Source organism: Phyllosticta citriasiana, assembly GCF_038021145.1.
Source record: "Phyllosticta citriasiana strain CBS 120426 chromosome Unknown IWZ02scaffold_5, whole genome shotgun sequence".
Taxonomy (NCBI): domain Eukaryota; kingdom Fungi; phylum Ascomycota; class Dothideomycetes; order Botryosphaeriales; family Phyllostictaceae; genus Phyllosticta; species Phyllosticta citriasiana.
Window position 1 is genome coordinate 1,129,142 of NW_027117282.1, and position 13,867 is coordinate 1,143,008.

At 55.7% G+C, this 13,867-nt stretch overlaps 5 protein-coding genes across 5 annotated transcripts; 2 read left to right on the forward strand and 3 right to left on the reverse strand.

Moving 5' to 3' along the window:
- Window positions 1-487: 487 nt before the first annotated feature.
- On the reverse strand, window positions 488-2,327 carry IWZ02DRAFT_231964 (nucleotide-diphospho-sugar transferase). The gene is made up of 2 exons (XM_066762957.1): window positions 1,865-2,327; window positions 488-1,804 (listed from the first exon to the last, which is right to left on the reverse strand). Exons 1-2 carry the CDS (start codon window positions 2,189-2,191, stop codon window positions 590-592), a joined length of 1,542 nt encoding a protein of 513 aa, XP_066623834.1. The 5' UTR covers window positions 2,192-2,327; the 3' UTR covers window positions 488-589.
- A 1,566-nt stretch (window positions 2,328-3,893) lies between these two features.
- IWZ02DRAFT_489649 (class I/II aminotransferase-like protein) lies at window positions 3,894-5,506 on the forward strand (the record flags this gene model as incomplete). Its single annotated transcript, XM_066769597.1, has 3 exons — window positions 3,894-3,972; window positions 4,026-4,709; window positions 4,815-5,506. The coding sequence occupies 3 exons, from the start codon at window positions 3,894-3,896 to the stop codon at window positions 5,504-5,506; spliced, it is 1,455 nt and encodes a 484-aa protein (XP_066623835.1).
- A 165-nt stretch (window positions 5,507-5,671) lies between these two features.
- IWZ02DRAFT_448759 (general substrate transporter) lies at window positions 5,672-8,215 on the reverse strand. Its single transcript, XM_066767350.1, has 10 exons — window positions 8,040-8,215; window positions 7,957-7,983; window positions 7,482-7,906; window positions 7,196-7,427; window positions 7,085-7,144; window positions 7,005-7,031; window positions 6,848-6,957; window positions 6,749-6,795; window positions 6,569-6,700; window positions 5,672-6,517 (listed from the first exon to the last, which is right to left on the reverse strand). The coding sequence occupies exons 1-10, from the start codon at window positions 8,084-8,086 to the stop codon at window positions 6,131-6,133; spliced, it is 1,494 nt and encodes a 497-aa protein (XP_066623836.1). The 5' UTR covers window positions 8,087-8,215; the 3' UTR covers window positions 5,672-6,130.
- A 398-nt stretch (window positions 8,216-8,613) lies between these two features.
- Window positions 8,614-11,570, forward strand: IWZ02DRAFT_448767 (glycoside hydrolase family 3 protein). Its single transcript, XM_066767351.1, has 5 exons — window positions 8,614-9,176; window positions 9,242-9,733; window positions 9,796-9,953; window positions 10,012-10,318; window positions 10,385-11,570. Exons 1-5 carry the CDS (start codon window positions 8,793-8,795, stop codon window positions 11,396-11,398), a joined length of 2,355 nt encoding a protein of 784 aa, XP_066623837.1. The 5' UTR covers window positions 8,614-8,792; the 3' UTR covers window positions 11,399-11,570.
- A 157-nt stretch (window positions 11,571-11,727) lies between these two features.
- IWZ02DRAFT_469007 (Homogentisate 1,2-dioxygenase) lies at window positions 11,728-13,252 on the reverse strand (the record flags this gene model as incomplete). Its single annotated transcript, XM_066768677.1, has 4 exons — window positions 11,728-11,860; window positions 11,925-12,663; window positions 12,719-13,150; window positions 13,183-13,252. The coding sequence occupies 4 exons, from the start codon at window positions 13,250-13,252 to the stop codon at window positions 11,728-11,730; spliced, it is 1,374 nt and encodes a 457-aa protein (XP_066623838.1).
- Between the last annotated feature and the right edge of the window lie 615 nt (window positions 13,253-13,867).

The following is a 13,867-nucleotide window of genomic DNA, read 5'->3' on the forward strand; positions in this document are numbered from 1 at the left end:
GATTGTAATTTACTGCTTGGCACTCTATTTCTCACGTTTGTTTACGTGCGCATTCCACAGCCAAGGGAGTCTTTCGGGGAAATCACTCGCACACAATGCAATGTGCACCACAAGAAGGGAAGCATGGACGGACAGATAGTTTCATTGTAGGCAGGAGACCAGCGATGATGGAAGTGTCTGATTACACGTGCTGACATGCGCATCATAAACATCCGAGAGAGCACTTCCAAGCTCGAGATGAAGCCAGTAGTGAGAAACGCATACATTCCACGCGCCTCGCCGCACCACTCGGCGTCTACGCTGCCTTCCATGCCTGGAGCGGGCCCGGCAACGTTTAGGCCCAGCTCCCCAACAAGTCCGCAAACAATGGATTGACAACAATTCATCCGTTCCACCAACCAATACCACCTACGTCTACATACTCAGCAGTCGGCCCACAAGCCAACACCCCTCGACCAAGGAATTCATGCTTTTTTGTTCGGCGCAAAAAGAGGTGGAAGAAAAAAGAACAAAAAGTGGACAGGACGGCAAAACAAGGCCATCTCATGCGTGTGTCAGATTCGGCTCAGTCATCAAACCACGTACAAAGCTAAGAGAAGAAGGAGAAAGGGAGAAAAATGCGGCAGCGGCCATGATGCTCGAAAAAGCGTGAGAGGGGAGAAGAAAGAGGCTGAGCTGCAGCAAGAAGGACAATGTGAATACCTCTTTGCGAAAAACCCAAAAGTGGAGATGATGCGAAGGTATTAAAGGTACTAGAAAAAGTGACAACCGGCGCGGAACCGCAGAAACGGGGAATCAAGTCGGGCGGTTTCGTTGCCGGCGCCAGTGAATGGGCACTGTGGCATCGACTTTTTACATGATGATTGCGGGGACTGTGAGTCGAGTTAGTCCGTGCGTCATGTTCGATTAAAGTCGCTGAGAGCTTACCGTCCACATTCTGCTTGATGGACTTGTGCGGCAGAATGGAGCCACCATTGACGTAGATCTCGTCGCCAATCGACACGTCGTCGCCCAACACCGTCACGTTCTCCAACCGCGCCCACTTGCCCACCGAGCTGTTCCAGCCAACAATGGTCGACTTGATCCAAGCATGGTCCTTGACCTTGCTACTCGCCAGAAGCACGCAGCGCTGCAGTCGCACACCGTCACCGACAACGACGTTGGGACCGATAGTGACATTGGGGCCTATGCGGCAGTTCTTGCCAATTTTGGCGGAGGGGTCGATGAGCACGTTGCCGCCGTAGACGAAAGGCTCCGTGGAGGGTGTGAGCTCCTTGGAAGCCTTCTTGGCGAGCGAAGAGAGGTAGAGGCATGTGCCGGACAAGAAGTCCTTGGGTTGTCCAACGTCCATCCAGAAGCCGTCAAGGTCGAACGAGTGCAATTGGCCATCTTTGCAAATTGCCGGGAAGATTTCTTGTTCAATCGAAGTCGGGCGCAGCTCAATGCGGTTCAGCACCGAGGGGTTGAGGATGTAGAGACCAGCGTTGATGCGGTTGCCCACAAACTCGACGGGCTTCTCGACGAAGCGGTCGATGCGCGAGGAGTGGCCAGGCTTGTGGACCACGACACCGTACTTGGATGGCTCCTCAACCTTTGTAACGACAATAGTACCCTCCTCTCCATGGCCCTTGTGGAAGTCGGCGAGCTGCTTGAAAGGGTATTCGCAAATAACATCGGAGTTGAGGACGAAGAAGGGCGAATCGTCCTTGCCGAGAATCTTTTCGGCGAGCTTCAAGGGACCAGCCGTACCGAGCGGCTCGTTCTCAACGGAGAATTCTATGCGAACATTGTACTGTTCCTCATACTGGTGGGGGGTCAGAAGAGGCATGGGTGGACGAGTGGGGCGCGGGGTAGTAGGGCTGACCTTTTTCAATGCGGCCGTCATGATCTCCGGGCGGTAGTTGACGGCGAGGACAATGTCAGTGACACCTGCGGCAGCCAGGGCCTCGACCTGGTGCAGGATCATGGGCTTGTTGGCGAATTCGACCAGCGGTTTCGGCAACGTGAGGGTCTGCGCAAAAAAAGGGTCAACTGGCGCATTGCGGCAGCGGGGTCCAGGAGACGTACGAGAGGGCGCAGGCGGGTGCCAAAGCCACCGACGAGAATGAGGGCTGAAGATAGAAACAAAAGTTAGCACAGGCCGTGGATTGAACAAGAAGAGCGCAAGGCTTGGATGCGACCCACCCTTCATGATGGCGCGCGGTGTTCAGGAGGCGGAGGAGTGATTTGGAGTGGAGATTGGCTTGGGTCGGAGCGAGCGAAGAGGGGGTAGAGAGAAAGAGAGAGGGAGAGAGAGAGATAGAGAGAAGAGGACGATGGGAGCTTGAGAGAGCGGTGGAATGGAGTATTTGGGTGTTGTTGTTGAGAGAAGGGGTGGGCGCAAGGAGATGGGCAGGCATAGCAAGGTACGACGGGAGGTCGCAATAACGGGGACAATAAAAGGAAAGGACACCTGGAGAGCGGCATGCCGTGGTGGAGCCACCGACGACAGTGCCCTGAAGCATCCCTGTCGGCCCTCGACGCGCACCACCACCGACACGACCGACAGCAGCAGCAGCAGCAGCAGCAGCAGCAGCAGCACCACCACCACCACCACCACCACCACAACCACCACAATGACACGCTGACGACCTCGACGACGACTGTTCCTCCAGCTCATCCTCTCAAAGCTTGACAAAGCCGCTGACAGTGATGACATGAAGCCAAACAACTCTGACAGGCACTAGGTGACGACCGGTGCGGACACTTTTTCAAAACTCGTACCCAGGACTCGGCGCAGGCTCGCGCATCATGTGGCCACTCGTTTCCAGTCTGTGGTACACGAGCGAGCAAGGGCTGCGCGGAAGATGAGCCGCGCGGCTCCCGATTCGCCGCGCTCTGGTGGCCCCTGGACTCAGCTCCCTTGAACAACAAGTCCAAAAACTGGCAGACGGTGACACGGCATGGTCTGGAGATGTGGTGTCAGGCTGCGTGCGGGGAAGACGAAAGATGAGACCATCAGCCGTGCCGTCTTTTTGGTTTAGGGCGTGGGTGGCCATGGCAGAGAGGAGGGTGGTGTTGAGGACTGAGCGGACTGGTGTGGTGTCTTGTGCATGCATGCATGCATGCACATGTATATATATATATATAAATATACACACAACACACACCAAGGGGGTGTGTCCAGACTGGACAGAGATATCGAGTGACCAGGAGATAGACGAGATGCGGTGATCTCCCGCCCGGCTGTTTACCCTACCACACACGTGGGATGGATGCCAAGGCTCTCCAGCTCCAGGGAAGCCATGGTGTTTTGACTTTTCTGCTTCCTTTTCGCATAATTATCCGCCTCCCCGTCGTCACGTCATGCCTCCATCCGACGGCTGTCTTTGGTTCGCATTTCTCTGACGTTACGCCGGTGGAGCTGAGCGATAAAAGCACCCGCTGCCCGCTTCCGACTCGTCATCTTTTCCGCTCCCCACCCCACGCTTCTCGCCGCTCAACCTGTAAAGGGCCTGTAAAGGGCCGTATCGACCCCAGAGATGACTCCAGATTTTCTCTTGGTTTGCTGCCCTAGGCCCTAAACGTCAGGTCTGAGTCGATGGCCCGCCGAATTGCCCCCGTCAACGCCCACTGCCCTGCAACTCTGCCTCAGCCTCTGTCCACCATGAAACAATCATTCGCGCTGGCCACTGATCTTCAGGAGCCTGCAGCCGAAGCTGAAGACTGCTCCGGAAAAGCTCCACCAAGCTCTGTCAAGCTTTCGCCGCCCTGTGTGCCGGTGGCTGATGCCGCGCGCCCTGTTTAACTCGCGCTGTCCGTGTGCCTCAACCCGTTTGCTTTAAAAACTGCGCCTGGCTCTCTGCGGGCTGTTGACCTCCTCCTCCCCTTCCTCCGTCTTCAACCCTGCAAACATGGCTCCCACACAACGCAGACTGAGTTCCACGGCTTTTGGCCGTGACCGTCGCTTCTCCACTAGCAAGACCGAGTCTGGTATGCTTCACCAACCTCAAACTCCAAATGTCCAAACCCTGACTTTTCCGCAGAGGCAAACTCGATCGCCCACCGTCAATTCCGTGCCTCCCACGCCGGCCACAAGGTCCATGCTGGACTCGACGCCACCCGTGCCTCCACCGGTGTCGTCTGGACCTCGGAGCGAGCCTACGAGCATGGCTACCTCGAAGACCCCACGTCCTGGGCCAATCTGGGCCAGGGTGCTCCCGAAGTCGACGACGAGATCGAGGGCTGCTTCGAACGCCCCCAGACCGTTGACATTTCCATGACTGGACGTGAATATGGTCCCACCGCCGGTATCAGGCCTTTGCGCGAGGCTGTCGCCAACCTCTACAACGAACACCATCGGCAGGGCAGGGGCAGCAAGTACACTTGGGAGAACGTCTGCATCGTTCCCGGTGGCCGTGCAGGCCTCATCCGTATTGCTGCAGTCCTGGGCAACAGCTACCTTTCCTTCTTCATTCCCGACTACACTGCCTACAACGAAATGTTGTCTCTCTTCAAGAACTTTTCCTCCATTCCTATCCCTCTCAGCCACGACGACGGCTACCACATTCACCCGGAGAAGATTGCAGAGGAAATCGCCCGTGGAACTTCGGTCATTCTAACCTCAAATCCTCGCAACCCGACTGGCCAGGTCATCACCAACCCGGAGCTCGCGCAGATCCAGGACATCTGCCGTAACCGTGCGACGCTGATCATGGACGAGTTCTATTGTAAGTACACCGCCCTCCGAACATGCCCGAAACGGCACATTTGAGCCGAGTAGTCCTGCATAGAGCATGCCCCTTCTCCTGAAAGGAGTCTGATTAATCGCGCAGGTGGTTACAACTACACGACCAACTGCGATGGCACTGTCGTCTCTGCGGCCGACAACGTCGTCGATGTCGATGAGGACGACGTCCTGATCATCGACGGTCTGACCAAGCGCTTCCGTCTTCCCGGCTGGCGTGTGGCTTGGATCGTTGGTCCCAAGGAATTCATCAAGGCCATTGGCTCTTGTGGTTCCTACCTCGATGGTGGTACCAACGTCCCCTTCCAGGAGGCGGCTATTGCCATGCTTGAGCCCAACAAGGTGCAGAATGAGATGCGCGCTCTGCAGACTCATTTCAAGATGAAGCGTGACTATGTCATTGGTCGTCTGCGCACCATGGGCTTCCGCATCCCTGATGACGATGTGCCCAACTCGACCTTTTACCTCTGGCTGGACCTCTCTGCTCTTCCCGAGACCATCAACGACGGTCTCAACTTCTTCAACGAGTGTTTGAAGGAGAAGGTCATTGTCGTGCCCGGGATCTTCTTTGATCTCAACCCGGCCAAGCGCCGTGACCTGTTCGACTCGCCTTGCCATCACTTTGTCCGTCTGTCATACGGCCCTCGCATGGAGACTCTCAAGCTAGGCATGGACTCGATTGAGCGCATCGTCAAGAAGCATCGCGGTGAGAGGGTTGTCCCGGTGCCGCAGCAGCCCATTCCGCGTCCCGTTGGCGATGGCCAGCACGTTCAGGCTTAGATACCACTAGACTAGAGGAGCTTTTGAATAGCGGCGGCACAAAAGCTCAACACGGCACACGTAGACTATACATCAGTTGACTGGCGATTCTCTTGCATCTTCGTCTTGAGCGTGTTAATGCTGACAACATGGCAGTCCCTCGTGAACCATCACCATTTCGGAGCAGTTGAAACAAATCAGTGACTGTTTCATCTTTGCAGAGTCCTCTGCCTGTGATTTTGTCGAGGAGTGGACTTTGCTCCTGAGAGCTAACCATTTCAGGAAGTTCATGTGGCTTGGCAAGAACCGGGCAGGGGTAACGGGAGTGACCCACCTCTCCCGCCTTTGCTTTCCATATGTTGGCCAAGATCGTCTGAGATCACACATTTTGCTAATAGATCAAAGTACAGCATAGCACAACTTGTGTCGACAGGAGTGACACCACTTGGGTCTATCCGGAGCAATGAACGACAGGCCCCGACCTTGACTGTGGCCGCAGATGACAACTCCCAAGGTGCAGCCACTATGGCGAAAAGTATGCAGCTACATTTTCGGGAGGGTGTCTCCGTCTCGATGCCCACTGTGGTAATCCGTCAATTCTCGTTGCACTCTTCTTCAACATTACCAAGTCTTTCAAACCCCTACCTATACCCTCTTCGCGAGCTCATGCTCCTCCGCTCCCACCGAAATGACCTCCTCAACCGGACCCTTGGCATCGGCGATGTTCTTAGGGAGATTACCCAACGCGCGCTCTCCAAACAGCAGATCAATCTCTTCGAGCGACAAGGTCTTCGTCTCCTTAAACCAGAACAGAATAGTCGGGAACGTGATGCAGACGTTCCAGCAGATGAACACAAAATAGAACTTCCAGCCAATGTGCTCCAGGCCCTGAGGCGAGACCTGATTCCACACGGTTGCCACCAGCCAGTTGCCGATGCCTGTCGCAAAGGCACTTCCTCGGGCTCGGATTTGCATGGGCATGATTTCGGACGCGTAGACCCAGCTGATGCTGCCAAAGGAAAGGGAGAACATCTGCCACTGTGAGTGAGTGCTGAATTCTTGGCGAGACGGCGAGAGACTTACGACTGTGACTAGGAAGTAGAAGAAGACGCCGGCAATGGAGAGCCCTCTACTGTGCGCATCGGTGTTTTGAGAATTGACGATTGCTTCGCAGACGAGAGCCAGCGTGATGCCGGCGGTGCCAAAGAGCAATGGCTAACCCTTGTTAGTCTTTCATGATATTGAAAAGAACGGTGAGCTTGCCTTTTTTCTTCCCACTCTATCCAGAATGAATGTAATGAAAAAGAAGTCTGTGGTCTGGGGTCAGTCTTCCAATCTGAAGTTTTGAGACGTTGCGCTAACTTGTTATTGGGCCGACGCAGTTGTAGATGCCGGTCACCAGGAGATTCCTGTCGCCCGTGATGCCTAGGCTCTCGTACATTATTGTTTGATAATAATTTATGACGTTGATCCTGTGGAAATCAGCAACTGCAGGGAGCTCTTGGTAAGCTATTCTTACCCTGTAAATTGTGTAAAGACTTGGACTCTGTTTTGGTTAGTCACTTCCAACCATTTCAACATACAGAAGGAATTACTCACAAAGTGGCGTGCATCAGCCGGGTTCTCCACTGAGGAACAGTAAACATGACGCGCCAGCCCCTAATTTCAAAAGGTCAGTTCGAGGCTATCTCCCGGAGGGACGCCACCCACGGAGCGGTAATCGCTTTCTCAGCCGCCACGGTGACTCGGATCTCGCGAAACTCCTGTTGGATCCACTCGTCGTTCTGTCCGTTATAATGCAGCTTGCGCAGCACACGCAGCGCTTCGTCATCGCGGTCATGCTCCATCAGATGTCTGGGGGACTCGGGAAAGAACATGATGCCACCGATCAAAATCACACAAGGCAGAGCCTGGAACGCCAGGGGGAATCTCCACGAAAAACCTAAGTAAGAGTTATTACGGTAAGTTCCAAGGCCTGGATATGGGTCAGTCTTACTGCTAGTCCTGGGCACCTTGGACGAGCCGTAGCCGACCCAGGTCGACACGATGTAGCCGACGCCAATCATCTGCTGCGCCAACCCGACGATGAAGCCCCGGTTCTTGGGGTGTGCGCACTCGGCCTGATACACGGGAACACTCATGGAGAGCAGGCCGACGGCCCATCCGGCGAGGATGCGACCTACGAGAACCATGGCGAGGTTCTGGGCTGCGCTTTGCAAAATGGAGCCGAGTAGTGCGATGGCGGCTCCGATCATGATGGTCAACCGTCTACCCAGCCTGTCCATTGTGAGTCCGCCCATGAGACTGCCAAAAACGGCCCCGCCTGAGAAGGTCGAGTTGATAGCGCCAATTGTGGGGGAAGTCTTCGTCGTGTTGAAGAATTTCAAAAAGTGCGGCGATTGGATCACGTCGGTCATGACTCTGGTTGCCATGAGACTTTGGTGACACCTGGGACTTTCTACATTTCTCACCCGCTGTCATATCCAAACAGAAACGACCTGCGAATTCTTAGTCGGCCATTCCAGTCGAGGTTGAAAGTGGAGAGCACACTTACCCAGTGGCCGCAAAGCACGCCAAGCTGATGTTGAACCACAAACCCATTGCCGCAGACACTGACAAGAAGAAGCAGCAAAATGTTCAGTCTTGTCTCAGTTCGAAACCCGAAGTATCCAGCCCATAGAAATAATATCATTAATTCATCATCAAGCACTTCGGCGATTCCATCCTCTCGCATTTTACCCGGTCGTCGCCACGGTCAGCGACTCCAATATTTCCCCATCCAGCGCATCGGTAGCCACAATCCCTGGGCAAATCAACAGCACGGCGAACCCATCATACCACTGCGGCCATCCACTCACTCCCCAGTCTCATGCTCCGTCAGATTCTCGGCGCATCCCTTTGACCTCTTCCCCGCATCCCGCCTCGGCCTCTCACCCAGGCCCAACGCCGCGCGGCACGTGCGCCTAAATATCCACCAATGACAACATTCGCGCCGCTCTGCTCTCGTGGTTCCAACGTTGCACAGAACGACGGTCATCCGACGGGTTGAGAGTGGAAAGACGCATTCTGCTTTTACGCGATCAGCGCGTATGCGGGTTGCTTTTGGCTAAATGGTCAAGCCATCCATATGCCTGCTAGGCCTTTCAAGCGGCCTGGCCAGGAATGGAAATGTACATCGCGGCAGAAAACAAATTCGAAGCGACGTCACTCTGCTTGTACCTTTTAAATTGGCGGCAATTTCTGGATATTCGAGGCTGTGGTCCGAATTCACGGTTCCATCCTTGGAGCATCCATTTCAATCCTCAAAATGCTCCGAGAAACCGTCACACTCGCTGCCCTCGCGCTGGCATTGGATCCGCTTGGAGCCAGTTGCCATGTACTCCGCAGCACATCGAATGCGACGGCGCCTCTTTACAAAGACCCGTTGGCGAGCATTGACGATCGCGTGTCAGATTTGCTGTCGCGGATGACGCTGCAGGACAAAGTAGGGCAGCTGATGCAAGGCGACATTACCAACTTCATCAACTCGACAACGAATGCCTTCAATTTCAGCGGCCTCGTAGAAAACATGGAGTGGAAGGCGGGCCAGCTCTGGACCGGGTACCCCGTGCCGCAGCGCTGGATTGCAGATGCCGTGAAAAGGGCGCAGGACTATCTGGCTGAGAACACAACGCTGGGGATCCCCACAATCGTAAGGAATTTGATTGCTCTTTTTTGCAAACGATCTTGCTTGCTGAATGGCTTGGATCTGTCAAGGCACAAAACGAGGCCATACACGGAGTAGCCTACTTCAATGCCACCATCTTCAACTCGCCCATCGGCTACGCCAGCTCCTTCAACACAGAACTGGTTGCAGAAATGGCCGACACCATTGCGACCGAGTCGCTGGCACTCGGCATCACGCAAGTCTTTGCGCCCGTCGTCGACCTGGCGCGCGAGCTGCGCTTTGGCCGCGTCGAAGAGACGTTCGGCGAAGATCCCTTCCTAGCCGGCGAGATGGGATACAGCTATGTCAAGGCGCTTCAGGCACGTAACGTCAGTGCTATGGTCAAGCACTTTGCGGGCTTCAGTGCACCTGAGCAGGGGCTTAATTTGGCTCCTGTCCACGGCGGCGAGAGGGAGCTGCGCACCACATGGTTGCCTCCTTTTCACCGCGCTGTCATTGAGGCGGACGCGTGGTCAGTCATGTCCGCGTACCATTCGTATGATGGTGTACCTGCTGTGGCGGACTACCACACTTTGACTGAGGTGAGCGGGTGCCACTGAGGAATGCTCCATGTTCGAGGAACGAAGACTTACCTCGAGAGCAGATCCTGCGTGACGAATGGGGCTACGAGTATTTTGTCATGTCTGACGCTGGAGGGACCGACCGGCTTTGCACTGCCTTCAAAATGTGCCAGGCCAGCCCAATTGACTCGGACGCCGTCACCACGCTGGCCCTTCCAGCTGGCAACGACGTCGAAATGGGGTGCGTCTTGTCCTGTCCTTGTTCCTGTTGAACCAAGCTAACACTTGACATCAAACAGCGGCGGTTCCTTCAACTTCAAAAAGATACCCGACCTAGTTGCCGCTGGGAAGCTGGACTTGTCTGTCGTTGACACGGCCGTGGCTAGGACGCTGCGGGCCAAGTTCAAGATGGGCCTGTTTGAGAACCCAAATCCTGCGGCGCCAGAAAACCAAACTTTGTCGTTGATTCATACCAAGGAGGCTTTGGATCTCGCGAGGAAGCTGGATGCTGAGTCGATTGTGTTGTTGGAGAACAAGGACGCAGTTTTGCCATTGAAAAAGTCGGCCAATGTTGCCCTCATTGGCCCGTTTGCGGATGTCATGAATGTGAGTCTTTCTCCTGTCAGCTTTCAACCCCTTTTTCTGCCCTTCTGACATCGACTTTGTGATTAGTACGGAGACTACGTAGTGGAGGACTCCAAATATCGTGGCATCACGCCCCTGGCCGGTCTTCGCGAAGCCTCCACGGGCAGCATCAGCTACACCCTCGGCTGCCAACCGTGGTCTAACGACGAATCCGGCATCCCTGAAGCAGCAGCAGCAGCCTCAGCCGCCGACGCAGCCGTCGTCATCGTCGGCACCTGGTCCCGCGACCAAACAGAGCTCTGGCAAGGCCTCAACGCCACGACAGGCGAACACGTGGACGTCTCCTCGCTCGCTCTCGTCGGCGCCCAAGGAGCCCTCGTCCGCGCCATCATCGACACCGGCAAGCCGACCATCGTCGTCTTCTCATCGGGCAAACCCGTCAGCGAGCCCTGGATCTCACAGCACGCATCAGCAGTGGTGCAGCACTTCTACCCGTCGGAGCAAGGAGGCCACGCACTGGCCGACGTGCTGTACGGCGCGCACAACCCAAGCGGCCGCCTATCAGTCGGCATCCCGCGCAGCGTCGGCACGCTGCCCATCTTCTACGACTATCTCAACTCGGGCCGCGGCGACGCGCCGGACGCCGGCGCCGTCAATGACAACGGCACGCTCACCTTCGGCCACCAGTACGTCCTCGACAGCCCGGCCCCGCTGTACCCCTTCGGCCACGGCCTGTCGTACGCCCGCTTCGACTACTCCAACGTCTCGCTCTCGTCGGCGACGGCGGGGCCCGACGATACCGTCACCGTCTCCATTGCTGTCACGAATGCGGCGGACGTTGACGGCTTTGATGTCCCGCAGCTGTACGTCGCGGACCAGGTTGCGTCGGTCGTCGTGCCTAACTTGGCGCTGCGCGGCTTCCAAAAAGTGTGGGTGCCGGCGGGCCAGACGGTCGATGTGCGGTTTGAACTGAAGATCGAGCATTTGGGGCTGTGGGATCAGCGTATGCGGTATGTGGTTGAGCCGGGCGATTTCACTGTGTGGGTGGGCGCTTCGAGCGCGGATTTGAGGGGCAATGCTACGCTGACGGTGGTGGGTTGAGAAGGATGGGTATGGAAGGGATCCAATCCTCGTCGTTGGCTCACGGTTTGGTAGTCGTTGCACGTGCTGGTAGTAGAAGATGCAGGCTGGTTGGGTCGGCCATTGCCACGGCGACGTGAGCGTTTGCCGTCTCCGACCTGACAAAGAGGGTTGAATTCTCTCAATTTCTTCTTGTTCGACATGAACGAAAACTTAAATTTTTGTGACTTCCTTCATCCACTGCTGCTGATAATCAAAGCATACAGCACAAAGGAGGAGACCACTGACTGACAAAACTTTTGGTAGGCTAAGAAGTGCTGTTTGATTCAACCACACCCCCAATCCACCCATTACGACATCCTGCCTTTCAGGGCCAGAGAAGCATCGAAGACGCGCTTGTAACCCCCAAAGTCGTTCTTCTCGTCACCGCCAACGTCTGGCTCGCCCAGCTTCAGGGCCCAATCGGTGAGGCCGATGGGATAACTAGAAAGGCACATTCAGTCAGCTTCTTGAGCCCTGTGTGACAAGTTGCGCTGGAAGACCTCACCAGCTCTCGACCAACACGGCGACGTGGTTTTCCGGGATGCGCTCCGGTTTGGTGTCCCTAGTCATCGAGTGCTCGACGACGGGCGCCGACGGGCCATGGGTGCTCATGCCATTATGCAGATTGCACATGCCGACGAGCTCGTCGGGGATGGGCGACGTGTCGAAGCCGCCGGAGATGACGGCGGCGAACTCGGACATGGTGTTGCGATGGAAGTAGGGCACGTGGAGCGTGTCCTCCATGACGATCCAGCGCGGGCCAATGTAGATGAAGTCGACGGCCGGGTGGTCGGGCTTGTCCGACGGGCACGTTAGCACCGTGTAGATGGAGGGGTCCTGGTGGTCGTACAGCGTCGAGCCCATGGGCATGAACTTGGACAGGTCGTACTTGAAGGGGTAGTACGTGCCGTGCCAGGCGACGGCGTTGAACGCGCTGCCCTTGAGCGACGCGCGGCTGACTTTGCCGCCCATCTTGACCAGCAGCGTCGTCACGGCGTCCGTGTCTTCGAAGGCCGCCGTCGGAATCTCAAAGTCGCGCAGGTTGGCCAGTCCCAGTGATCCGATTACGCCTAGCTCCGGCACGTCGAAGTGTCCTGAGAATGTCTCGATCACGTAGCCTCTGGTCTGCCCGCTTGGGAGCGTCACACGGAATCGGATCCCCCGCGGCACGACGCAGATCTCGCGCGGCCGCACACGCAACATGCCCAGCTCCGTCTGAATGTCGAGGACGCCAAGTTGGGGCACTGCGGCTGCCAGTCAGCAGGAAACTTGGGAGAGAGTAAATTCCCTTATTCTTACCAATCAGCCAGTCGCCATCAGCGCTGTAAAACGCACTACGCTCGTCCATGTCGGCGCCGCAACTGAACGAGTAGTAGGCTACACCATTCTTGACTGTCGGGTCTCCCGCTCCGCCAATCACCCTCAGCCCGTCAATGAAATTGCATTCTGGCTCGATCTTGAACGGCTTCCACGACAGCTGATCCGGCAGGAAGGTCAGGTCGGTATGGAAATTTGAGTTCAGGGGGTGGTCGGACACTGGCGTCCAGCTTGACTGCGCGGCCGACGGTAGGATCCTCCACATGAATGTTTGCTTGTTGACAGCCCGCTTGGCTGTGAATGACGACCCGCTGATTCGTTCTGGATAGAGACCGAGATGGTGCTTCTGGGGGAGATTTTGCACTTTTGGAAGCGCGCCGGCAATGGCTTCAGACCTGCTTGATTCAGTCACGGCTTTGGGGGTTTGGTCTTAATGGGGTTGACACACTCATGGTACGAGTTCAGGCCTGTGGCGTACCGGTGGTGGTCCTCGATGGCGAACTTGGACGAAGGCATTGTGGAGAGCAGTATTGTTTCTCACCCATTATCGGGTCGTGAAAGAACGAGGCTTCAAACAATTCAACAAAGTCGTGAAGGAGTCAGGCGATCTTCTTTTATCAAAACAAAATGGATGAGGGCCTTTTGTAGCAAGGGCACAACAATGTGTCTTCCCACGGCTGCGGAGCTTGTGGACTTGACGTGCGGGGCAGACGTCAGAAACGTTGCGGGGCACACATGGGTCTTTCGTAGATGTGTGAAGACAACTGGCACTATGGACGATCGGGCTCACGTAATGTCCGCAGGGTAAGCTGATATTTTGAAAATGATTGGAATGTGTCGAAGACACGTAGGTAAAAGCTGTTCAATAAGCTTGAGCGAACTCCAAAAGGTACCGATCAAGGGTTTGAATCGCGGCGATTGGCATGGGAAAGCCGACAACCCGCATGCTTGGGTGGAGATTCGTAGTGCCGCGCCTTTCTGGTGGTGTGATGCTATTCTGATTCGGTGCTGCGATGTATAGATATGAGATCGAATAGACCATGCAGAAGTGTGCGGCATTCGGATCTGACTTCTTGGGACTATGGCCGTAATTCGAAGCGAACGCCTTTCCAAAAATATCTGGGTATTGCT